Source organism: Drosophila kikkawai, unplaced genomic scaffold (genome assembly GCF_030179895.1).
Source record: "Drosophila kikkawai strain 14028-0561.14 unplaced genomic scaffold, DkikHiC1v2 scaffold_209, whole genome shotgun sequence".
NCBI classification, from domain to species: Eukaryota; Metazoa; Arthropoda; class Insecta; order Diptera; family Drosophilidae; genus Drosophila; species Drosophila kikkawai.
The window spans coordinates 1-21,844 of record NW_027222546.1 but is presented as its reverse complement, the minus strand read 5'-3'; the positions used below and the strand labels follow the sequence as shown (position 1 = coordinate 21,844).

Here is a 21,844-nt window from a genome sequence, read left to right as displayed (position 1 = left end):
TCGTCCTGAAAAGGACGTTTGGGTTTGAGTTTGTTTTTATGTACAAGGTTGCTGGCACGCTTTTTGAACGCTTAAGCCTTCTCGGTCTTGTTTCGTTACTGGAATTTCTCTGGCGACTGTACTATTGGTTTCTGCATAGCGATAACCAAAAATATAAATATTATATGTATATTTTATATATATAAATTTATTTATTATATAATTATTAATATTGTTTAAACTTAGCTAGGCATATTTGAAAATGTAAGTTTCTTTTAAAATAGTTTGGTCGTCCTGAAAAGGACGTTTGGGTTTGAGTTTGTTTTTATGTACAAGGTTGCTGGCACGCTTTTTGAACGCTTAAGCCTTCTTCTCGGTCTTCTTGGGCAACAGAACAGCCTGGATGTTGGGCAACACACCTCCCTGGGCAATGGTGACGCCGGAGAGCAGCTTGTTCAACTCTTCGTCGTTGCGGATGGCCAGCTGCAGATGACGCGGGATGATCCTCGTCTTCTTGTTGTCACGAGCAGCATTGCCAGCCAACTCGAGAACCTCAGCGGCCAGATATTCCATCACGGCAGCCAGGTAAACTGGAGCGCCGGCACCGACGCGCTCGGCGTAGTTGCCCTTGCGGAGCAGACGATGGATACGGCCGACAGGGAACTGAAGTCCGGCACGGTTGGACCGGGACTTTGCCTTTCCCTTAACTTTGCCACCTTTTCCACGACCAGACATTTTCTCTTATTTCACTTTATTCACTGCACACACACGAAGAACGAATGTTGCCGGCTGCCCAGCTTGTCACGAATTTATACTTTTAGTTCTGCCTGTGCGTTCAGTTAGGGGTGGGTCGCCTTAGACCTGAAAACATTGCTTGAAAAAAAGTATAAGAGCGAACACCCAAGCCCGACTGCTATGAAAAGTGAGTTAATCGCAAAGTGAAGTGAAGTGAAAAAATAATGCCGCCTAAAACCAGTGGAAAGGCAGCCAAGAAGGCTGGCAAGGCCCAGAAGAACATCACTAAGAACGACAAGAAGAAGAAGCGGAAGAGGAAGGAGAGCTATGCTATCTACATCTACAAGGTCCTGAAGCAGGTCCATCCCGACACTGGCATTTCCTCGAAGGCGATGAGCATCATGAACAGCTTTGTGAATGACATCTTCGAGCGCATTGCTGCCGAGGCTTCTCGTCTGGCGCACTACAACAAGCGCTCGACCATCACCAGTCGGGAAATCCAAACTGCTGTTCGTCTGCTCCTGCCCGGAGAGTTGGCAAAGCACGCCGTCAGTGAGGGAACCAAGGCTGTCACCAAGTACACCAGCTCCAAGTAAATTTCCCCGCGGATGCGGAGAAGCATTAAAAAGGCCCTTTTCAGGGCCACAAAAAGTTTTACCAAAGAATCTGAATTTTCAAAAGCCTAATTTTTCTTTAAATATATAAAGCTTCCATTTTAAAACCAAAAGCTGTCCTGTAAAATATAAAATCTATTTCGAATTAAAATTTTCCTGGAATAGTACAATTTAAATGTGACCCCTTTAAAAAATTTGGAAAAAAAAAGTAATTCTACCAAAAAATCGACTTAGATCGATATGCTGACCAAAAATTAATATGGTTTATAGGGTCGGACATGACTCTTGACTGCGATACGCTATTTTCCTCCGAAAATTAATTTATTAGTATTATTATTTATTATCAAATATATAAATACTTCTGGGTTTTAAAGGAAGCGGGAACACTATTTGTAATTTTAAAAAATTGATAATTTAGCTCTCTTTTAAAAAAGTTTTGTAGCCCTGAAAAGGGCTTGTTTAAATCAATTTCAAATTTCAGATTTCGAAATCTAAAATTGCCATAATTAAGATTATCTTAATTTACTTCTTCGACGCCGTGGTCTTGGCTTTCGGCTTCTTAGCGGTAGCCGGAGCAGTTGCTTTCTTCACTGCCTTCTTAGGCTTGGCGGACGCTGCTGCCTTGGCCTTCGGTGCCTTGGCTGCCTTTGGCTTCGCGGCGGCCGGCTTAGCCTTTGCTGCTGCTGGCTTTGCCTTTACGACTCCAGTTTTCTTGGCATCCTTGGCCTTTGGCCTTCTCAGTTTTCTTCTTCTCGGCAGTCTTCTTGGTGGCAACGGCCTTCTTAGCCTTGGGTTTCTTGTCAGCAGCTCCGGCGGCTTTCTTTGCGGTGGCTCCGGCTTTCTTGGTGACTACCTTCTTGCTTTTGACTTTTTTCTCAGCAGCCGCAACCTTTGGCTTGGGCTCCTTTTTGGCAGAGGCCGACAGTTTGAAGGAACCAGACGCACCCTTTCCCTTTGTTTGGATCAGCTTTCCATTAGCCACTGCGGACTTCAAGTACTTCTTGATGAATGGAGCCAGTTTCTGGGCGTCGCATTTGTAGGTGGCAGTGATATATTTCTTGATTGCCAGAAGCGATGAGCCACCACGCTCCTTCAAGTTCTTGATGGAAGCATCCACCATTTGTTGAGTTGGCGGATGTGATGGTGGAACTGCTGCCTTCTTGGCCTTGGTAGCTCCTGAACCAGATGCCTTTTTGGCGGCCACCTTCTTCTCAACTGGCGCTGGTGGGGCAGCCACTGGGGACGCGGATGTTGCCACTGCAGAGTCGGACATTTTTGCTTCACTAATTATTTTCGAAAGCTAACGAAAAACACTTTTGTTTGTATAGAAATGGCGCGAGCAAGTTCAAGTTCAAGTTCAGGTTTATTTGTCATTTTGGTCTTAAGGCTAACATTTTTCCTTATTTTAAATATTTATAATTAAGTGACAAGCTTAGTATAATTTCTTTTAGGTTTGTGTTATATTGCCTCGTGCTATGCTGCTTATCAAGGCGTTAATTACTTTTGTGTTTTTCAATGGTACATTGTTTAAAGCATTTTTGTTTTTGATTTTTCGAGATCACTTTTGTGTGTTTACGTTTATTTACTTATTGGGGAAAAACTCTTTTTGAGCAAAACCCAGTATGCGCTTGGTGTTTTTGTGTGTTTACTAAATCTAAGATTAAAACTATGACTAGATATTAGGGGGAAAAAGGGGGGGAGCTATTTACAGGGGAGGAGGAGGTATAAAACGAAAAAATAAAAGGAAACGAAAAATAATAATGATAATGATAATACTTAATAATATTAATACTAGTAATTAATTAACTTAATTAATTAATAATTTAATAATTGAGATTGTAATTGTTTTTGTAATTGCAGTTATTTTCTATATATGTATATATACATATATGATAATAGTGGTAAGTTAAGATAGACAAAGGGTAACACCAATGTATAACTTATTGATTTATTGAAAAGATCAGGTTTTCTGCCGTTAAACGGTTTAGATTTGTACTTTGTTTCCTGTGGCAAAATACTAAATTGTTATTATCATCATACACCAGCCCGAGTTATTTGAGCTGTTCTAAATATTTCACATTTAAGTTGAGTGGTGAGTGGTATACTTTGAAAGCGCTCCTACCTCACACTATTTTTCTCAATGGGTTTTCATCAAATACCTGGTTGACGTTGGTGAAACCGATATCATCGGCACCTTGCCATTTACCATCATCTGTTTGGGTTGGACTGACGTTAACTATATTTGCTCCGACAGCTGTGTTTCAAAAACTTCATTGACGAAGTTTTTTACAGTTGTGGAGTGCCTCTGTTGCTGTTGCAATTGGGCGGCTAGTTATTTAAGATTTGTATTTAATATCGTTCGGTATGCATATTGCTACCGATGTGTATTTGTTTTCTGGTTATATTGACAGTGATCTGCGCATGATATTGGTATCAGTGGTTCCGATTTGCTGTCGAATGAATTGATATTTTGTTAATTTCATCTAATGTCGACGATTTAGTCTATGCTCAGCAATGAGCATTAAAAATGGACGATAATGGTTTAGTAGTTGATCGAATTCATGTCTTTTTTGCAATGAAACAATTGAGTTGACATTCTGAAACATACATCGTAATCTACGCATTCAATGGAGTGGATACTGACATAGACATTTGTATTAGGAAATCTAATAGAATTTGTTGTTTTTGTTTTTTAATCTCGCTTGGATTTGTTGTTGGTGTCTGAATATTTGTATATTTGTTTACAGTGTTTTTCATTACGGTTAGGCAATGAAATATGTCTGCACCGAAAAATTCAAGGGCATCGCTATTTAGATTATTGAAAAGGGAGCTGGAGTTGATGTTATTATTGTTCTTATTGGTACTTTGTGTAAGGTTTGACTTGTGCGGAGTTGCGAGTCTCGCCTCCATATGCTTTCTAAGCGTTGGATTTGAGGTTACAATGCGACCTGAATTGGCATTTGAATTGGAATTTTGGTTCAGATTTGGATTGAATAGGGATGCAAAGGATTTGCCATTTTGTATTACAGAGTTGATACGGTTATTTGTTTGTGCTCGTCGATTATTTTCAGTCTCTTTTCTTTCTTTTAGTTTTTTAAGGATATCGATGCGAACTTGACATATTTTGGCGTTGGCCGTGTGATTACCCCCACAGTTCACGCATTTGACATTACGAATTTGTTCCCCATTTTCGTCAAGTTCGTTTGTTTTCTGTACAGTACATTGTCCAGGTGGATGTGTATTTGTGCATTTTACACAGCGATGCGGCATATTGCAATTAGCCGCTGTATGAGTGAATCTTTGGCAATTGTAACATTGCCGAATTTGGTTTTTATTCTTCCTAATACCCTCGATATTTATTCGACAATTTAGTAATGTTTTTAATTGTAGGACCTGTTTAATGTGTTCTGCCTTATCAATTTGAATAAGCCAGAATTTGTTTTTAAAGATTTTGATTGAGGTGATATTTACATTTGGGAGTGAGTCGGCTAGTGCCGACTTTACATCTTCCATTCCGTACGATTGTATGGGTAGCTTTTTGATGATTAATGAGTGATACTTTAACTCGTCGGGGGTGTATGTGTAGTAATTGCATTTATTTATCTTTAGTTGTTCTTTTGTTTTTATGAAATCTTCTAGTTTGTTTACTTTAATGTTGATTAAATTTTTATTTATAATATTTAAAACAAAGGTGTTATCCCTGATTATCTTTCTTAACATACCCGTAATTGCTTTTGGTTCTGCATTGTAGACTGCTATTATCGGCATCTTGGTTTTTATAGCTGCTACTGCTGCTGCTGTTGTTGATTGCTGCTTTTGTTGCGCCGCCTTAAATGCTGCTCCAGTTGAAGATTTAGCGGCCGCTGCTGTTTTAGCTGCTGCTATTGCTGATGTAGATGTAGACTTTGTAGCTGCCGCTTTCGCTGATGCCGCTGCTGCTCGCAGTGCAGCTAGTCGCGGCCCCAGAATTTCATCCAGCTCGGCGTCATCATCATCGCTGCTGTCGATGTAATTGATGTTTCCATCGTCGTCGACATCCATGGACTCTGCAGGAGGGCTCTGCCCATGGATGTTGTTGCTGCTTTTGTTGATTTTTATTTTGTATTTGTTTGTAGATGAATTTGGCTGTGCGGGAGGGCTCTGCCTTTTGTTGTTGTTTTTGTTGTTGTTCTTGTTAACTATTTTTCCGCTGTTGTTGTTGCTATTGTTGTTTTTATAGTTGCTGCCGTTGCTGCTGCTGTTGTTTTCGCCACTACCCATAAGTGTTGGGAATTCGGCGTCATAGTTGCAAATGTCTTCATTGGCTTCAGACATTTCGTCGTCTTCTTCGTGGTCATCTTCGAAGAGTGGTGCAAACTTGTTGCCTTCGAATTGCTGGATGTTGCCAGCTAGCCCCAGGCTAGCCAGCTGCTGTTTTATATTGGAGCCTCTTTCCACGTTTGCCAGACGTTGGCGCAGTAGGTAGATCTCCGTGCGGAGGCTGAGTAGCTCCTCCTTATCGATGAGGACTTTGTCCGTGTTGTTGTTGTTGTCGATGCAGCTGGTGCAGCCGTTGCTGCTGTTGTTGGTTTTCGGAACGGCATTGTTGTTGTTGTTGTCGCTTTCGTAGTGGATGCCATCGTTGCTTCCGTTGTGGAGGCCGTCGCTGATCATTCCGTCGTCACTGCTGCTGCCGTCGCTGCCACTGTTGTTGGCGCTTGACGTAGCTGCAGACGTGTCGCTGTGATGCTTCCTCTTACCCCTTTGTGTTTGGTGGGGGAGGGTCACACTAATCGTTTCGTTGATGCTTGCCGCTGCTGGTGTCGCAGAGAGTGCCAGCGCTGCGTTTGTTGTTGTTGCTTCCATAGTGGCTGCGGCCGCAGTTGAGGCAGCTGCACTGGTTTGTGTGGCAGGAGCCGTCGATATGCCCTCACCCTCGGCCATATCAGCTTGGTGGCCTTTTTTCGGGCTCTTGGGACTTTTTGGAGTTTTATATTTCTTGCCCATATAGGGGCTGATGCGATGATTTTTTTTAATTTGCTTTTCACACTTTATGTATGCGCTGGTAGCTGGCGCACATGGCTCACCAGTTAACGGCGAAAATGCCACAGCCGAGGGCGCGTGCCCAACGGTGTCGCCCGTCTCACTTGCACTCGTATTTGCAGGTTCCAGATTTCCCGCACTCGGAGTTAAGGTACTCTCCCCCTTACATTGGGGGATCACGCTTGCGCTCGCACCGATTAACTCGCTCGTTACACTCGCGTGCGATTCTGGTTGGTTCGCTACACAACCATCAACTGTGGGAGCTTCGTCTCTCTCCAGTGTCTCCTTCACTTTTCCACTATATTCTGTCTCTTTCACTTTTCAGTATGATTCTGTCTCTTTCTTTCTTTTTCAGATCACTTTTCACTTTTCCACTTTTTCACTTCGGTCACTCAGTCAAGTTTACTCAGTTTATTACTCAGGACGCGGATGTTGCCACTGCAGAGTCGGACATTTTTGCTTCACTAATTATTTTCGAAAGCTAACGAAAAACACTTTTGTTTGTATAGATGTGGCGCGAGCGTTCTAGACCCGACGTCCCTCGTTGATATGAGAATCGAGGAGGAGAGCAGTATAACTATGTGCTTGGCAGCGCTCATTTACGTTGCCTATGTTTGATCGATGTGCAGTTTTAATTTCTTCTTTTCTCAATGTTATATTTTTAAATGGTAGAATGTTTTAATTATTTTAAGCACTTAAATGTTTCATAAAACATGTTTAGTTATTTTAATGTGAAATTATTCTTTGGATCATTTTGTAAAAGTGTCTGAAGTTCAAGATTTGCATTTTTGACCAAAGCATTTCGTGAAAAATCATCTGTTAAAATATTAAAATTTATGAATATTATGAATATTTTTTAGAAAGAGTGAAATTTGAACCTTTTACTTGCGGGAACACTCAAAATATTTTCGTTTTAAACAAATTATGGTATTTTTTGACCACTTTCAAATTGGCCTTTCATACATAAATTGTCGGCTTTCTTGGTACTTTCGGGTATGGTTTTGGCTACCTAAAAAATATTAATATTTTAAAATATATTAGTTTTTGTCAATTTTGTAAAATAAATAGGACACATGTTTTAGTTAATAAAAGTTTAAACTGAATTTATGCATTTGTTTCTTGGAAATGGCCTATTATGTTCCCCATACAACGTTTATATTCGAGTTTTCTTGAGCACAGTACCCAAGGAGACGGGAAATTAAATCTTTTAAGCATTTAATTTGATGGATTTTTAGTTTATAAGTGTAATATTAATATCTTAAGAAAAATAGAAAAAACAAATTGATTTGTTTTTTATTACTTAAATAAAATGTTCAAATCAAGCAGTTTGAATACATTTATTTCGAACTTAATAACTTAAGTAAATATTTTATTTATTTATTTATTTATTATGAAATTAACGCGTAATTCAAATTGCGCGAAATTTTAGTTTAGCTATACCAACTTCAGGCCTTAAGGGGGATATACATGTAAACGGTCAAAATGTAGACATTTTTCGTGAATTTTTTAATGTAGGAAATAATTTCCTAAGGAAAAATGCCATTTTCAGGTAATCAGATTTCACTTCCCACCCTCTTAAAAAATAGTAATATTCATTTGTATTACCCGCATTTAGGTTCAAATAGAAGATAATTTCATGCTGATCATAATAATTTTTGATTCACTCCGATATGTTACATAGTTTTTTGTGAATCGTGCCCATAGCATAGGTAAAAATGCAAAAATTTTAAGCAGAGAAAAATACGTTTAACACTTATATACCTTGCGTATATAGTTGATTTGAGGCACTTGGAGTTGGAATTCGATAATGAAACTTACACAGTATATTCTTTAAGTAACAAACTATTTTTTAAACCAAAAAAAATTTTGGTTTACATGTATATCCCCCCTTAAGCTAATTAAAGTAAATATACTGGATTGTGTTTGATTAAAACCACATCAATTTGATCAAACACGGTACAATTTGGTTTTTTAATATACCTTTTTAATCTTTTAAAAATTCCCTGAATTAAAATAATATAAATGTCCCTACATTCCGTAGATACCAATAGAGTATCGCACTATCTAAATAATTGTAAATATTTGTATTTATATATTTTAAGATCGATCTCTGACTATAAGATATTTAACCATAAAAACGCAAAACCGGGAATGTTTTATTTGTAGTATGTAAATTATATATGAAAATGTATAATCTCTATTATAAATATGTTTGTGGTCCTGAAAAGGACCGATTTGTACAAAATGTATTGACGCTATTTGCTAGTCGAAGCAATCTCAACTTAAGCACGCTCGCCACGGATACGACGGGCCAGCTGGATGTCCTTGGGCATGATTGTGACTCGCTTGGCGTGGATGGCACACAAGTTGGTATCTTCAAAGAGACCAACCAGGTAGGCTTCGCTAGCTTCCTGCAGAGCCATCACGGCCGAGCTCTGGAAGCGCAGGTCAGTCTTGAAGTCCTGAGCGATTTCACGCACCAAGCGCTGGAAAGGCAGCTTGCGGATCAGCAGCTCGGTACTCTTCTGGTAGCGACGGATCTCACGCAGAGCCACAGTTCCGGGGCGATAGCGATGGGGCTTCTTCACACCACCGGTGGCTGGGGCACTCTTGCGAGCGGCCTTGGTTGCCAGTTGTTTGCGTGGCGCCTTGCCACCAGTCGATTTGCGAGCGGTCTGCTTGGTACGGGCCATTTTATATTCTTCTTATTTTCACTGTCTGTCCACTGTTTACTTCACGAGTCTGAAAACACAATAAACGAGCTGCGCATTGCCTACCCTCTTATATAGCAAAACGTGGAGGGTGGAAAAGAGAGAGCTAGTCGAAGCACATGCCATTTCGTTTGTCGAGCACAGAGCGAGAAGGCCATAGCGTTCGGGCTCGCTCGTGCAGAGCAGAGTTTAGGTATAAATAGGAGCGGCCGACGCGGCTTCTACATTAGTTCAGTGGTGACTTTCGAAGTGTAAAAATAAAATAGTGAAAAATGACTGGTCGCGGTAAAGGAGGCAAAGGCTTGGGAAAAGGTGGCGCCAAGCGTCATCGCAAAGTGCTGCGTGATAACATCCAGGGTATCACAAAGCCAGCCATCCGTCGTCTGGCTCGGCGTGGCGGCGTGAAGCGCATTTCGGGACTCATTTACGAGGAAACCCGTGGTGTTCTGAAGGTGTTTTTGGAGAACGTGATCCGTGATGCCGTCACCTACACTGAACACGCCAAGAGGAAGACCGTCACAGCCATGGACGTCGTCTACGCCCTGAAGAGACAAGGCCGCACCCTGTACGGTTTCGGCGGTTAAAAAATCAGTACAGTCTGTACTTCTCAACAATCGGTCCTTTTCAGGACCACCACTTAATTTCATAAAAGAGAAAAATTATCAAGTTATATTTCGCATATATCTTAACATTGAATATTCTAGCCCAAGAATGGAAATATCTTTATTTGAATTGGTCGGGGTTTCCGTAGGAAGACAATCACATCTTTAGGTAGCGTAAACTGTCTTGCAATGACAATGTTCATTGTCCATGTCCTGGAATTTCTCTGACGACTGTACTATTGGTTTCTGCATAGCGATAACCAAAAATATAAATATTATATGTATATTTTATATATACAAAATTTATTTATTATATAATTATTAATATTGTTTAAACTTAGCTAGGCATATTTGAAAATGTAAGTTTCTTTTAAAATAGTTTGGTCGTCCTGAAAAGGACGTTTGGGTTTGAGTTTGTTTTTATGTACAAGGTTGCTGGCACGCTTTTTGAACGCTTAAGCCTTCTTCTCGGTCTTCTTGGGCAACAGAACAGCCTGGATGTTGGGCAACACACCTCCCTGGGCAATGGTGACGCCGGAGAGCAGCTTGTTCAACTCTTCGTCGTTGCGGATGGCCAGCTGCAGATGACGCGGGATGATCCTCGTCTTCTTGTTGTCACGAGCAGCATTGCCAGCCAACTCGAGAACCTCAGCGGCCAGATATTCCATCACAGGCAGCCAGGTAAACTGGAGCGCCGGCACCGACGCGCTCGGCGTAGTTGCCCTTGCGGAGCAGACGATGGATACGGCCGACAGGGAACTGAAGTCCGGCACGGTTGGACCGGGACTTTGCCTTTCCCTTAACTTTGCCACCTTTTCCACGACCAGACATTTTCTCTTATTTCACTTTATTCACTGCACACACACGAAGAACGAATGTTGCCGGCTGCCCAGCTTGTCACGAATTTATACTTTTAGTTCTGCCTGTGCGTTCAGTTAGGGGTGGGTCGCCTTAGACCTGAAAACATTGCTTGAAAAAAAGTATAAGAGCGAACACCCAAGCCCGACTGCTATGAAAAGTGAGTTAATCGCAAAGTGAAGTGAAGTGAAAAAATAATGCCGCCTAAAACCAGTGGAAAGGCAGCCAAGAAGGCTGGCAAGGCCCAGAAGAACATCACTAAGAACGACAAGAAGAAGAAGCGGAAGAGGAAGGAGAGCTATGCTATCTACATCTACAAGGTCCTGAAGCAGGTCCATCCCGACACTGGCATTTCCTCGAAGGCGATGAGCATCATGAACAGCTTTGTGAATGACATCTTCGAGCGCATTGCTGCCGAGGCTTCTCGTCTGGCGCACTACAACAAGCGCTCGACCATCACCAGTCGGGAAATCCAAACTGCTGTTCGTCTGCTCCTGCCCGGAGAGTTGGCAAAGCACGCCGTCAGTGAGGGAACCAAGGCTGTCACCAAGTACACCAGCTCCAAGTAAATTTCCCCGCGGATGCGGAGAAGCATTAAAAAGGCCCTTTTCAGGGCCACAAAAAGTTTTACCAAAGAATCTGAATTTTCAAAAGCCTAATTTTTCTTTAAATATATAAAGCTTCCATTTTAAAACCAAAAGCTGTCCTGTAAAATATAAAATCTATTTCGAATTAAAATTTTCCTGGAATAGTACAATTTAAATGTGACCCCTTTAAAAAATTTGGAAAAAAAAAGTAATTCTACCAAAAAATCGACTTAGATCGATATGCTGACCAAAAATTAATATGGTTTATAGGGTCGGACATGACTCTTGACTGCGATACGCTATTTTCCTCCGAAAATTAATTTATTAGTATTATTATTTATTATCAAATATATAAATACTTCTGGGTTTTAAAGGAAGCGGGAACACTATTTGTAATTTTAAAAAATTGATAATTTAGCTCTCTTTTAAAAAAGTTTTGTAGCCCTGAAAAGGGCTTGTTTAAATCAATTTCAAATTTCAGATTTCGAAATCTAAAATTGCCATAATTAAGATTATCTTAATTTACTTCTTCGACGCCGTGGTCTTGGCTTTCGGCTTCTTAGCGGTAGCCGGAGCAGTTGCTTTCTTCACTGCCTTCTTAGGCTTGGCGGACGCTGCTGCCTTGGCCTTCGGTGCCTTGGCTGCCTTTGGCTTCGCGGCGGCCGGCTTAGCCTTTGCTGCTGCTGGCTTTGCCTTTACGACTCCAGTTTTCTTGGCATCCTTGGCCTTTGCCTTCTCAGTTTTCTTCTTCTCGGCAGTCTTCTTGGTGGCAACGGCCTTCTTAGCCTTGGGTTTCTTGTCAGCAGCTCCGGCGGCTTTCTTTGCGGTGGCTCCGGCTTTCTTGGTGACTACCTTCTTGCTTTTGACTTTTTTCTCAGCAGCCGCAACCTTTGGCTTGGGCTCCTTTTTGGCAGAGGCCGACAGTTTGAAGGAACCAGACGCACCCTTTCCCTTTGTTTGGATCAGCTTTCCATTAGCCACTGCGGACTTCAAGTACTTCTTGATGAATGGAGCCAGTTTCTGGGCGTCGCATTTGTAGGTGGCAGTGATATATTTCTTGATTGCCAGAAGCGATGAGCCACCACGCTCCTTCAAGTTCTTGATGGAAGCATCCACCATTTGTTGAGTTGGCGGATGTGATGGTGGAACTGCTGCCTTCTTGGCCTTGGTAGCTCCTGAACCAGATGCCTTTTTGGCGGCCACCTTCTTCTCAACTGGCGCTGGTGGGGCAGCCACTGGGGACGCGGATGTTGCCACTGCAGAGTCGGACATTTTTGCTTCACTAATTATTTTCGAAAGCTAACGAAAAACACTTTTGTTTGTATAGAAATGGCGCGAGCGGTCTAGACCCGACGTCCCTCGTTGATATGAGAATCGAGGAGGAGAGCAGTATAACTATGTGTTTGGCAGCGCTCATTTACGTTGCCTATGTTTGATCGATGTGCAGTTTTATTTTCTTCTTTTCTCAATGTTATATTTTTAAATGGTAGAATGTTTTAATTATTTTAAGCACTTAAATGTTTCATAAAACATGTTTAGTTATTTTAATGTGAAATTATTGTTTGGATCATTTTGTAAAAGTGTCTGAAGTTCAAGATTTGCATTTTTGACCAAAGCATTTCGTGAAAAATCATCTGTTAAAATATTAAAATTTATGAATATTATGAATATTTTTTAGAAAGAGTGAAATTTGAACCTTTTACTTGCGGGAACACTCAAAATATTTTCGTTTTAAACAAATTATGGTATTTTTTGACCACTTTCAAATTGGCCCTTTCATACATAAATTGTCGGCTTTCTTGGTACTTTCGGGTATGGTTTTGGCTACCTAAAAAATATTAATATTTTAAAATATATTAGTTTTTGTCAATTTTGTAAAATAAATAGGACACATGTTTTAGTTAATAAAAGTTTAAACTGAATTTATGCATTTGTTTCTTGGAAATGGCCTATTATGTTCCCCATACAACGTTCATATTCGAGTTTTCTTGAGCACAGTACCCAAGGAGACGGGAAATTAAATCTTTTAAGCATTTAATTTGATGGATTTTTAGTTTATAAGTGTAATATTAATATCTTAAGAAAAATAGAAAAAACAAATTGATTTGTTTTTTATTACTTAAATAAAATGTTCAAATCAAGCAGTTTGAATACATTTATTTCGAACTTAATAACTTAAGTAAATATTTTATTTATTTATTTATTTATTATGAAATTAACGCGTAATTCAAATTGCGCGAAATTTTAGTTTAGCTATACCAACTTCAGGCCTTAAGGGGGATATACATGTAAACGGTCAAAATGTAGACATTTTTCGTGAATTTTTTAATGTAGGAAATAATTTCCTAAGGAAAAATGCCATTTTCAGGTAATCAGATTTCACTTCCCACCCTCTTAAAAAATAGTAATATTCATTTGTATTACCCGCATTTAGGTTCAAATAGAAGATAATTTCATGCTGAATCATAATAATTTTTGATTCACTCCGATATGTTACATAGTTTTTTGTGAATCGTGCCCATAGCATAGGTAAAAATGCAAAAATTTTAAGCAGAGAAAAATACGTTTAACACTTATATACCTTGCGTATATAGTTGATTTGAGGCACTTGGAGTTGGAATTCGATAATGAAACTTACACAGTATATTCTTTAAGTAACAAACTATTTTTTAAACCAAAAAAAATTTTGGTTTACATGTATATCCCCCCTTAAGCTAATTAAAGTAAATATACTGGATTGTGTTTGATTAAAACCACATCAATTTGATCAAACACGGTACAATTTGGTTTTTTAATATACCTTTTTAATCTTTTAAAAATTCCCTGAATTAAAATAATATAAATGTCCCTACATTCCGTAGATACCAATAGAGTATCGCACTATCTAAATAATTGTAAATATTTGTATTTATATATTTTAAGATCGATCTCTGACTATAAGATATTTAACCATAAAAACGCAAAACCGGGAATGTTTTATTTGTAGTATGTAAATTATATATGAAAATGTATAATCTCTATTATAAATATGTTTGTGGTCCTGAAAAGGACCGATTTGTACAAAATGTATTGACGCTATTTGCTAGTCGAAGCAATCTCAACTTAAGCACGCTCGCCACGGATACGACGGGCCAGCTGGATGTCCTTGGGCATGATTGTGACTCGCTTGGCGTGGATGGCACACAAGTTGGTATCTTCAAAGAGACCAACCAGGTAGGCTTCGCTAGCTTCCTGCAGAGCCATCACGGCCGAGCTCTGGAAGCGCAGGTCAGTCTTGAAGTCCTGAGCGATTTCACGCACCAAGCGCTGGAAAGGCAGCTTGCGGATCAGCAGCTCGGTACTCTTCTGGTAGCGACGGATCTCACGCAGAGCCACAGTTCCGGGGCGATAGCGATGGGGCTTCTTCACACCACCGGTGGCTGGGGCACTCTTGCGAGCGGCCTTGGTTGCCAGTTGTTTGCGTGGCGCCTTGCCACCAGTCGATTTGCGAGCGGTCTGCTTGGTACGGGCCATTTTATATTCTTCTTATTTTCACTGTCTGTCCACTGTTTACTTCACGAGTCTGAAAACACAATAAACGAGCTGCGCATTGCCTACCCTCTTATATAGCAAAACGTGGAGGGTGGAAAAGAGAGAGCTAGTCGAAGCACATGCCATTTCGTTTGTCGAGCACAGAGCGAGAAGGCCATAGCGTTCGGGCTCGCTCGTGCAGAGCAGAGTTTAGGTATAAATAGGAGCGGCCGACGCGGCTTCTACATTAGTTCAGTGGTGACTTTCGAAGTGTAAAAATAAAATAGTGAAAAATGACTGGTCGCGGTAAAGGAGGCAAAGGCTTGGGAAAAGGTGGCGCCAAGCGTCATCGCAAAGTGCTGCGTGATAACATCCAGGGTATCACAAAGCCAGCCATCCGTCGTCTGGCTCGGCGTGGCGGCGTGAAGCGCATTTCGGGACTCATTTACGAGGAAACCCGTGGTGTTCTGAAGGTGTTTTTGGAGAACGTGATCCGTGATGCCGTCACCTACACTGAACACGCCAAGAGGAAGACCGTCACAGCCATGGACGTCGTCTACGCCCTGAAGAGACAAGGCCGCACCCTGTACGGTTTCGGCGGTTAAAAAATCAGTACAGTCTGTACTTCTCAACAATCGGTCCTTTTCAGGACCACCACTTAATTTCATAAAAGAGAAAAATTATCAAGTTATATTTCGCATATATCTTAACATTGAATATTCTAGCCCAAGAATGGAAATATCTTTATTTGAATTGGTCGGGGTTTCCGTAGGAAGACAATCACATCTTTAGGTAGCGTAAACTGTCTTGCAATGACAATGTTCATTGTCCATGTCCTGGAATTTCTCTGACGACTGTACTATTGGTTTCTGCATAGCGATAACCAAAAATATAAATATTATATGTATATTTTATATATACAAAATTTATTTATTATATAATTATTAATATTGTTTAAACTTAGCTAGGCATATTTGAAAATGTAAGTTTCTTTTAAAATAGTTTGGTCGTCCTGAAAAGGACGTTTGGGTTTGAGTTTGTTTTTATGTACAAGGTTTCTGGCACGCTTTTTGAACGCTTAAGCCTTCTTCTCGGTCTTCTTGGGCAACAGAACAGCCTGGATGTTGGGCAACACACCTCCCTGGGCAATGGTGACGCCGGAGAGCAGCTTGTTCAACTCTTCGTCGTTGCGGATGGCCAGCTGCAGATGACGCGGGATGATCCTCGTCTTCTTGTTGTCACGAGCAGCATTGCCAGCCAACTCGAGAACCTCAGCGGCCAGATATTCCATCACGGCAGCCAGGTAAACTGGAGCGCCGGCACCGACGCGCTCGGCGTAGTTGCCCTTGCGGAGCAGACGATGGATACGGCCGACAGGGAACTGAAGTCCGGCACGGTTGGACCGGGACTTTGCCTTTCCCTTAACTTTGCCACCTTTTCCACGACCAGACATTTTCTCTTATTTCAGTTATTTCACTTTATTCACTGCACACACACGAAGAACGAATGTTGCCGGCTGCCCAGCTTGTCACGAATTTATACTTTTAGTTCTGCCTGTGCGTTCAGTTAGGGGTGGGTCGCCTTAGACCTGAAAACATTGCTTGAAAAAAAGTATAAGAGCGAACACCCAAGCCCGACTGCTATGAAAAGTGAGTTAATCGCAAAGTGAAGTGAAGTGAAAAAATAATGCCGCCTAAAACCAGTGGAAAGGCAGCCAAGAAGGCTGGCAAGGCCCAGAAGAACATCACTAAGAACGACAAGAAGAAGAAGCGGAAGAGGAAGGAGAGCTATGCTATCTACATCTACAAGGTCCTGAAGCAGGTCCATCCCGACACTGGCATTTCCTCGAAGGCGATGAGCATCATGAACAGCTTTGTGAATGACATCTTCGAGCGCATTGCTGCCGAGGCTTCTCGTCTGGCGCACTACAACAAGCGCTCGACCATCACCAGTCGGGAAATCCAAACTGCTGTTCGTCTGCTCCTGCCCGGAGAGTTGGCAAAGCACGCCGTCAGTGAGGGAACCAAGGCTGTCACCAAGTACACCAGCTCCAAGTAAATTTCCCCGCGGATGCGGAGAAGCATTAAAAAGGCCCTTTTCAGGGCCACAAAAAGTTTTACCAAAGAATCTGAATTTTCAAAAGCCTAATTTTTCTTTAAATATATAAATCTTCCATTTTAAAACCAAAAGCTGTCCTGTAAAATATAAAATCTATTTCGAATTAAAATTTTCCTGGAATAGTACAATTTAAATGTGACCCCTTTAAAAAATTTGGAAAAAAAAAGTAATTCTACCAAAAAATCGACTTAGATCGATATGCTGACCAAAAATTAATATGGTTTATAGGGTCGGACATGACTCTTGACTGCGATACGCTATTTTCCTCCGAAAATTAATTTATTAGTATTATTATTTATTATCAAATATATAAATACTTCTGGGTTTTAAAGGAAGCGGGTCCATTTCAACGGGAACACTATTTGTAATTTTAAAAAATTGATAATTTAGCTCTCTTTTAAAAAAGTTTTGTAGCCCTGAAAAGGGCTTGTTTAAATCAATTTCAAATTTCAGATTTCGAAATCTAAAATTGCGATAATTAAGATTATCTTAATTTACTTCTTCGACGCCGTGGTCTTGGCTTTCGGCTTCTTAGCGGTAGCCGGAGCAGTTGCTTTCTTCACTGCCTTCTTAGGCTTGGCGGACGCTGCTGCCTTGGCCTTCGGTGCCTTGGCTGCCTTTGGCTTCGCGGCGGCCGGCTTAGCCTTTGCTGCTGCTGGCTTTGCCTTTACGACTCCAGTTTTCTTGGCATCCTTGGCCTTTGCCTTCTCAGTTTTCTTCTTCTCGGCAGTCTTCTTGGTGGCAACGGCCTTCTTAGCCTTGGGTTTCTTGTCAGCAGCTCCGGCGGCTTTCTTTGCGGTGGCTCCGGCTTTCTTGGTGACTACCTTCTTGCTTTTGACTTTTTTCTCAGCAGCCGCAACCTTTGGCTTGGGCTCCTTTTTGGCAGAGGCCGACAGTTTGAAGGAACCAGACGCACCCTTTCCCTTTGTTTGGATCAGCTTTCCATTAGCCACTGCGGACTTCAAGTACTTCTTGATGAATGGAGCCAGTTTCTGGGCGTCGCATTTGTAGGTGGCAGTGATATATTTCTTGATTGCCAGAAGCGATGAGCCACCACGCTCCTTCAAGTTCTTGATGGAAGCATCCACCATTTGTTGAGTTGGCGGATGTGATGGTGGAACTGCTGCCTTCTTGGCCTTGGTAGCTCCTGAACCAGATGCCTTTTTGGCGGCCACCTTCTTCTCAACTGGCGCTGGTGGGGCAGCCACTGGGGACGCGGATGTTGCCACTGCAGAGTCGGACATTTTTGCTTCACTAATTATTTTCGAAAGCTAACGAAAAACACTTTTGTTTGTATAGAATGTGGCGCGAGCGGTCTAGACCCGACGTCCCTCGTTGATATGAGAATCGAGGAGGAGAGCAGTATAACTATGTGTTTGGCAGCGCTCATTTACGTTGCCTATGTTTGATCGATGTGCAGTTTTATTTTCTTCTTTTCTCAATGTTATATTTTTAAATGGTAGAATGTTTTAATTATTTTAAGCACTTAAATGTTTCATAAAACATGTTTAGTTATTTTAATGTGAAATTATTCTTTGGATCATTTTGTAAAAGTGTCTGGAGTTCAAGATTTGCATTTTTGACCAAAGCATATCGTGAAAAATCATCTGTTAAAATATTAAAATTTATGAATATTATGAATATTTTTTAGAAAGAGTGAAATTTGAACCTTTTACTTGCGGGAACACTCAAAATATTTTCGTTTTAAACAAATTATGGTATTTTTTGACCACTTTCAAATTGGCCCTTTCATACATAAATTGTCGGCTTTCTTGGTACTTTCGGGTATGGTTTTGGCTACCTAAAAAATATTAATATTTTAAAATATATTAGTTTTTGTCAATTTTGTAAAATAAATAGGACACATGTTTTAGTTAATAAAAGTTTAAACTGAATTTATGCATTTGTTTCTTGGAAATGGCCTATTATGTTCCCCATACAACGTTCATATTCGAGTTTTCTTGAGCACAGTACCCAAGGAGACGGGAAATTAAATCTTTTAAGCATTTAATTTGATGGATTTTTAGTTTATAAGTGTAATATTAATATCTTAAGAAAAATAGAAAAAACAAATTGATTTGTTTTTTATTACTTAAATAAAATGTTCAAATCAAGCAGTTTGAATACATTTATTTCGAACTTAATAACTTAAGTAAATATTTTATTTATTTATTTATTTATTATGAAATTAACGCGTAATTCAAATTGCGCGAAATTTTAGTTTAGCTATACCAACTTCAGGCCTTAAGGGGGATATACATGTAAACGGTCAAAATGTAGACATTTTTCGTGAATTTTTTAATGTAGGAAATAATTTCCTAAGGAAAAATGCCATTTTCAGGTAATCAGATTTCACTTCCCACCCTCTTAAAAAATAGTAATACTCATTTGTATTACCCGCATTTAGGTTCAAATAGAAGATAATTTCATGCTGATCATAATAATTTTTATTCACTCCGATATGTTACATAGTTTTTTGTGAATCGTGCCCATAGCATAGGTAAAAATGCAAAAATTTTAAGCAGAGAAAAATACGTTTAACACTTATATACCTTGCGTATATAGTTGATTTGAGGCACTTGGAGTTGGAATTCGATAATGAAACTTACACAGTATATTCTTTAAGTAACAAACTATTTTTTAAACCAAAAAAAATTTTGGTTTACATGTATATCCCCCCTTAAGCTAATTAAAGTAAATATACTGGATTGTGTTTGATTAAAACCACATCAATTTGATAAAACACGGTACAATTGGTTTTTTAATATACCTTTTTAATCTTTTAAAAATTCCCTGAATTAAAATAATATAAATGTCCCTACATTCCGTAGATACCAATAGAGTATCGCACTATCTAAATAATTGTAAATATTTGTATTTATATATTTTAAGATCGATCTCTGACTATAAGATATTTAACCATAAAAACGCAAAACCGGGAATGTTTTATTTGTAGTATATAAATTATATATGAAAATGTATAATCTCTATTATAAATATGTTTGTGGTCCTGAAAAGGACCGATTTGTACAAAATGTATTGACGCTATTTGCTAGTCGAAGCAATCTCAACTTAAGCACGCTCGCCACGGATACGACGACAATCACATCTTTAGGTAGCGTAAACTGTCTTGCAATGACAATGTTCATTGTCCATGTCCTGGAATTTCTCTGACGACTGTACTATTGGTTTCTGCATAGCGATAACCAAAAATATAAATATTATATGCATATTTTATATATATAAATTTATTTATTATATAATTATTAATATTGTTTAAACTTAGCTAGGCATATTTGAAAATGTAAGTTTCTTTTAAAATAGTTTGGTCGTCCTGAAAAGGACGTTTGGGTTTGAGTTTGTTTTTATGTACAAGGTTGCTGGCACGCTTTTTGAACGCTTAAGCCTTCTCGGTCTTGTTTCGTTACTGGAATTTCTCTGGCGACTGTACTATTGGTTTCTGCATAGCGATAACCAAAAATATAAATATTATATGTATATTTTATATATACAAAATTTATTTATTATATAATTATTAATATTGTTTAAACTTAGCTAGGCATATTTGAAAATGTAAGTTTCTTTTAAAATAGTTTGGTCGTCCTGAAAAGGACGTTTGGGTTTGAGTTTGTTTTTATGTACAAGGTTGCTGGCACGCTTTTTGAACGCTTAAGCCTTCTTCTCGGTCTTCTTGGGCAACAGAACAGCCTGGATGTTGGGCAACACACCTCCCTGGGCAATGGTGACGCCGGAGAGCAGCTTGTTCAACTCTTCGTCGTTGCGGATGGCCAGCTGCAGATGACGCGGGATGATCCTCGTCTTCTTGTTGTCACGAGCAGCATTGCCAGCCAACTCGAGAACCTCAGCGGCCAGATATTCCATCACAGCAGCCAGGTAAACTGGAGCGCCGGCACCGACGCGCTCGGCGTAGTTGCCCTTGCGGAGCAGACGATGGATACGGCCGACAGGGAACTGAAGTCCGGCACGGTTGGACCGGGACTTTGCCTTTCCCTTAACTTTGCCACCTTTTCCACGACCAGACATTTTCTCTTATTTCACTTTATTCACTGCACACACACGAAGAACGAATGTTGCCGGCTGCCCAGCTTGTCACGAATTTATACTTTTAGTTCTGCCTGTGCGTTCAGTTAGGGGTGGGTCGCCTTAGACCTGAAAACATTGCTTGAAAAAAAGTATAAGAGCGAACACCCAAGCCCGACTGCTATGAAAAGTGAGTTAATCGCAAAGTGAAGTGAAGTGAAAAAATAATGCCGCCTAAAACCAGTGGAAAGGCAGCCAAGAAGGCTGGCAAGGCCCAGAAGAACATCACTAAGAACGACAAGAAGAAGAAGCGGAAGAGGAAGGAGAGCTATGCTATCTACATCTACAAGGTCCTGAAGCAGGTCCATCCCGACACTGGCATTTCCTCGAAGGCGATGAGCATCATGAACAGCTTTGTGAATGACATCTTCGAGCGCATTGCTGCCGAGGCTTCTCGTCTGGCGCACTACAACAAGCGCTCGACCATCACCAGTCGGGAAATCCAAACTGCTGTTCGTCTGCTCCTGCCCGGAGAGTTGGCAAAGCACGCCGTCAGTGAGGGAACCAAGGCTGTCACCAAGTACACCAGCTGCAAGTAAATTTCCCCGCGGATGCGGAGAAGCATTAAAAAGGCCCTTTTCAGGGCCACAAAAAGTTTTACCAAAGAATCTGAATTTTCAAAAGCCTAATTTTTCTTTAAATATATAAAGCTTCCATTTTAAAACCAAAAGCTGTCCTGTAAAATATAAAATCTATTTCGAATTAAAATTTTCCTGGAATTGTACAATTTAAATGTGACCCCTTTAAAAAATTTGGAAAAAAAAAGTAATTCTACCAAAAAATCGACTTAGATCGATAATATGGTTTATAGGGTCGGACATGACTCTTGACTGCGATACGCTATTTTCCTCCGAAAATTAATTTATTAGTATTATTATTTATTATCAAATATATAAATACTTCTGGGTTTTAAAGGAAGCGGGAACACTATTTGTAATTTTAAAAAATTGATCATTTAGCTCTCTTTTAAAAAAGTTTTGTAGCCCTGAAAAGGGCTTGTTTAAATC

General features: G+C 40.1%; 16 protein-coding genes across 16 annotated transcripts; 6 read left to right on the top strand and 10 right to left on the bottom strand.

Moving 5' to 3' along the window:
• Window positions 1–326: 326 nt before the first annotated feature.
• On the bottom strand, window positions 327–732 carry LOC121502559 (histone H2A). Its single transcript, XM_041776247.2, has one exon. The coding sequence runs from the start codon at window positions 712–714 to the stop codon at window positions 340–342; it is 375 nt and encodes a 124-aa protein (XP_041632181.1). The 5' UTR covers window positions 715–732; the 3' UTR covers window positions 327–339.
• Window positions 733–890: 158 nt separating this feature from the next.
• Window positions 891–1,352, top strand: LOC121502561 (histone H2B). The gene has a single exon (XM_041776249.2). The coding sequence runs from the start codon at window positions 939–941 to the stop codon at window positions 1,308–1,310; it is 372 nt and encodes a 123-aa protein (XP_041632183.1). The 5' UTR covers window positions 891–938; the 3' UTR covers window positions 1,311–1,352.
• Window positions 1,353–1,995: 643 nt separating this feature from the next.
• LOC121502554 (histone H1-like) lies at window positions 1,996–2,601 on the bottom strand. Its single transcript, XM_041776241.2, has one exon. The coding sequence runs from the start codon at window positions 2,599–2,601 to the stop codon at window positions 1,996–1,998; it is 606 nt and encodes a 201-aa protein (XP_041632175.2).
• An 850-nt stretch (window positions 2,602–3,451) lies between these two features.
• Window positions 3,452–6,314, bottom strand: LOC138929459 (uncharacterized protein DDB_G0286447-like). The gene is made up of 2 exons (XM_070288896.1): window positions 5,051–6,314; window positions 3,452–3,582 (listed from the first exon to the last, which is right to left on the bottom strand). The coding sequence occupies exons 1-2, from the start codon at window positions 6,312–6,314 to the stop codon at window positions 3,452–3,454; spliced, it is 1,395 nt and encodes a 464-aa protein (XP_070144997.1).
• Window positions 6,315–8,605: 2,291 nt separating this feature from the next.
• Window positions 8,606–9,083, bottom strand: LOC138929462 (histone H3). The gene has a single exon (XM_070288899.1). It carries the CDS (start codon window positions 9,041–9,043, stop codon window positions 8,633–8,635), a length of 411 nt encoding a protein of 136 aa, XP_070145000.1. The 5' UTR covers window positions 9,044–9,083; the 3' UTR covers window positions 8,606–8,632.
• Window positions 9,084–9,302: 219 nt separating this feature from the next.
• Window positions 9,303–9,688, top strand: LOC108072854 (histone H4). The gene has a single exon (XM_017164172.3). The coding sequence runs from the start codon at window positions 9,334–9,336 to the stop codon at window positions 9,643–9,645; it is 312 nt and encodes a 103-aa protein (XP_017019661.1). The 5' UTR covers window positions 9,303–9,333; the 3' UTR covers window positions 9,646–9,688.
• Window positions 9,689–10,104: 416 nt separating this feature from the next.
• On the bottom strand, window positions 10,105–10,512 carry LOC138929469 (histone H2A-like). Its single transcript, XM_070288907.1, is given in 2 exon segments — window positions 10,105–10,334; window positions 10,336–10,512. Coding segments are annotated over 2 exon segments (375 nt in total). The 5' UTR covers window positions 10,495–10,512; the 3' UTR covers window positions 10,105–10,118.
• Window positions 10,513–10,670: 158 nt separating this feature from the next.
• On the top strand, window positions 10,671–11,132 carry LOC138929468 (histone H2B). The gene has a single exon (XM_070288906.1). It carries the CDS (start codon window positions 10,719–10,721, stop codon window positions 11,088–11,090), a length of 372 nt encoding a protein of 123 aa, XP_070145007.1. The 5' UTR covers window positions 10,671–10,718; the 3' UTR covers window positions 11,091–11,132.
• Window positions 11,133–11,553: 421 nt separating this feature from the next.
• On the bottom strand, window positions 11,554–12,420 carry LOC121502556 (histone H1-like). The gene has a single exon (XM_041776243.2). It carries the CDS (start codon window positions 12,378–12,380, stop codon window positions 11,631–11,633), a length of 750 nt encoding a protein of 249 aa, XP_041632177.1. The 5' UTR covers window positions 12,381–12,420; the 3' UTR covers window positions 11,554–11,630.
• Window positions 12,421–14,184: 1,764 nt separating this feature from the next.
• LOC138929465 (histone H3) lies at window positions 14,185–14,658 on the bottom strand. The gene has a single exon (XM_070288902.1). The coding sequence runs from the start codon at window positions 14,619–14,621 to the stop codon at window positions 14,211–14,213; it is 411 nt and encodes a 136-aa protein (XP_070145003.1). The 5' UTR covers window positions 14,622–14,658; the 3' UTR covers window positions 14,185–14,210.
• A 224-nt stretch (window positions 14,659–14,882) lies between these two features.
• On the top strand, window positions 14,883–15,266 carry LOC121502547 (histone H4). Its single transcript, XM_041776233.2, has one exon. It carries the CDS (start codon window positions 14,912–14,914, stop codon window positions 15,221–15,223), a length of 312 nt encoding a protein of 103 aa, XP_041632167.1. The 5' UTR covers window positions 14,883–14,911; the 3' UTR covers window positions 15,224–15,266.
• A 415-nt stretch (window positions 15,267–15,681) lies between these two features.
• Window positions 15,682–16,080, bottom strand: LOC121502544 (histone H2A). Its single transcript, XM_041776230.2, has one exon. It carries the CDS (start codon window positions 16,069–16,071, stop codon window positions 15,697–15,699), a length of 375 nt encoding a protein of 124 aa, XP_041632164.1. The 5' UTR covers window positions 16,072–16,080; the 3' UTR covers window positions 15,682–15,696.
• A 176-nt stretch (window positions 16,081–16,256) lies between these two features.
• LOC121502545 (histone H2B) lies at window positions 16,257–16,703 on the top strand. The gene has a single exon (XM_041776231.2). It carries the CDS (start codon window positions 16,305–16,307, stop codon window positions 16,674–16,676), a length of 372 nt encoding a protein of 123 aa, XP_041632165.1. The 5' UTR covers window positions 16,257–16,304; the 3' UTR covers window positions 16,677–16,703.
• Window positions 16,704–17,230: 527 nt separating this feature from the next.
• LOC121502543 (histone H1-like) lies at window positions 17,231–18,020 on the bottom strand. The gene has a single exon (XM_041776229.2). The coding sequence runs from the start codon at window positions 17,978–17,980 to the stop codon at window positions 17,231–17,233; it is 750 nt and encodes a 249-aa protein (XP_041632163.2). The 5' UTR covers window positions 17,981–18,020.
• A 2,372-nt stretch (window positions 18,021–20,392) lies between these two features.
• LOC121502582 (histone H2A) lies at window positions 20,393–20,787 on the bottom strand. The gene has a single exon (XM_041776273.2). The coding sequence runs from the start codon at window positions 20,778–20,780 to the stop codon at window positions 20,406–20,408; it is 375 nt and encodes a 124-aa protein (XP_041632207.1). The 5' UTR covers window positions 20,781–20,787; the 3' UTR covers window positions 20,393–20,405.
• A 217-nt stretch (window positions 20,788–21,004) lies between these two features.
• Window positions 21,005–21,376, top strand: LOC138929458 (histone H2B-like). Its single transcript, XM_070288895.1, has one exon. It carries the CDS (start codon window positions 21,005–21,007, stop codon window positions 21,374–21,376), a length of 372 nt encoding a protein of 123 aa, XP_070144996.1.
• The last annotated feature ends 468 nt before the right edge of the window (window positions 21,377–21,844 follow it).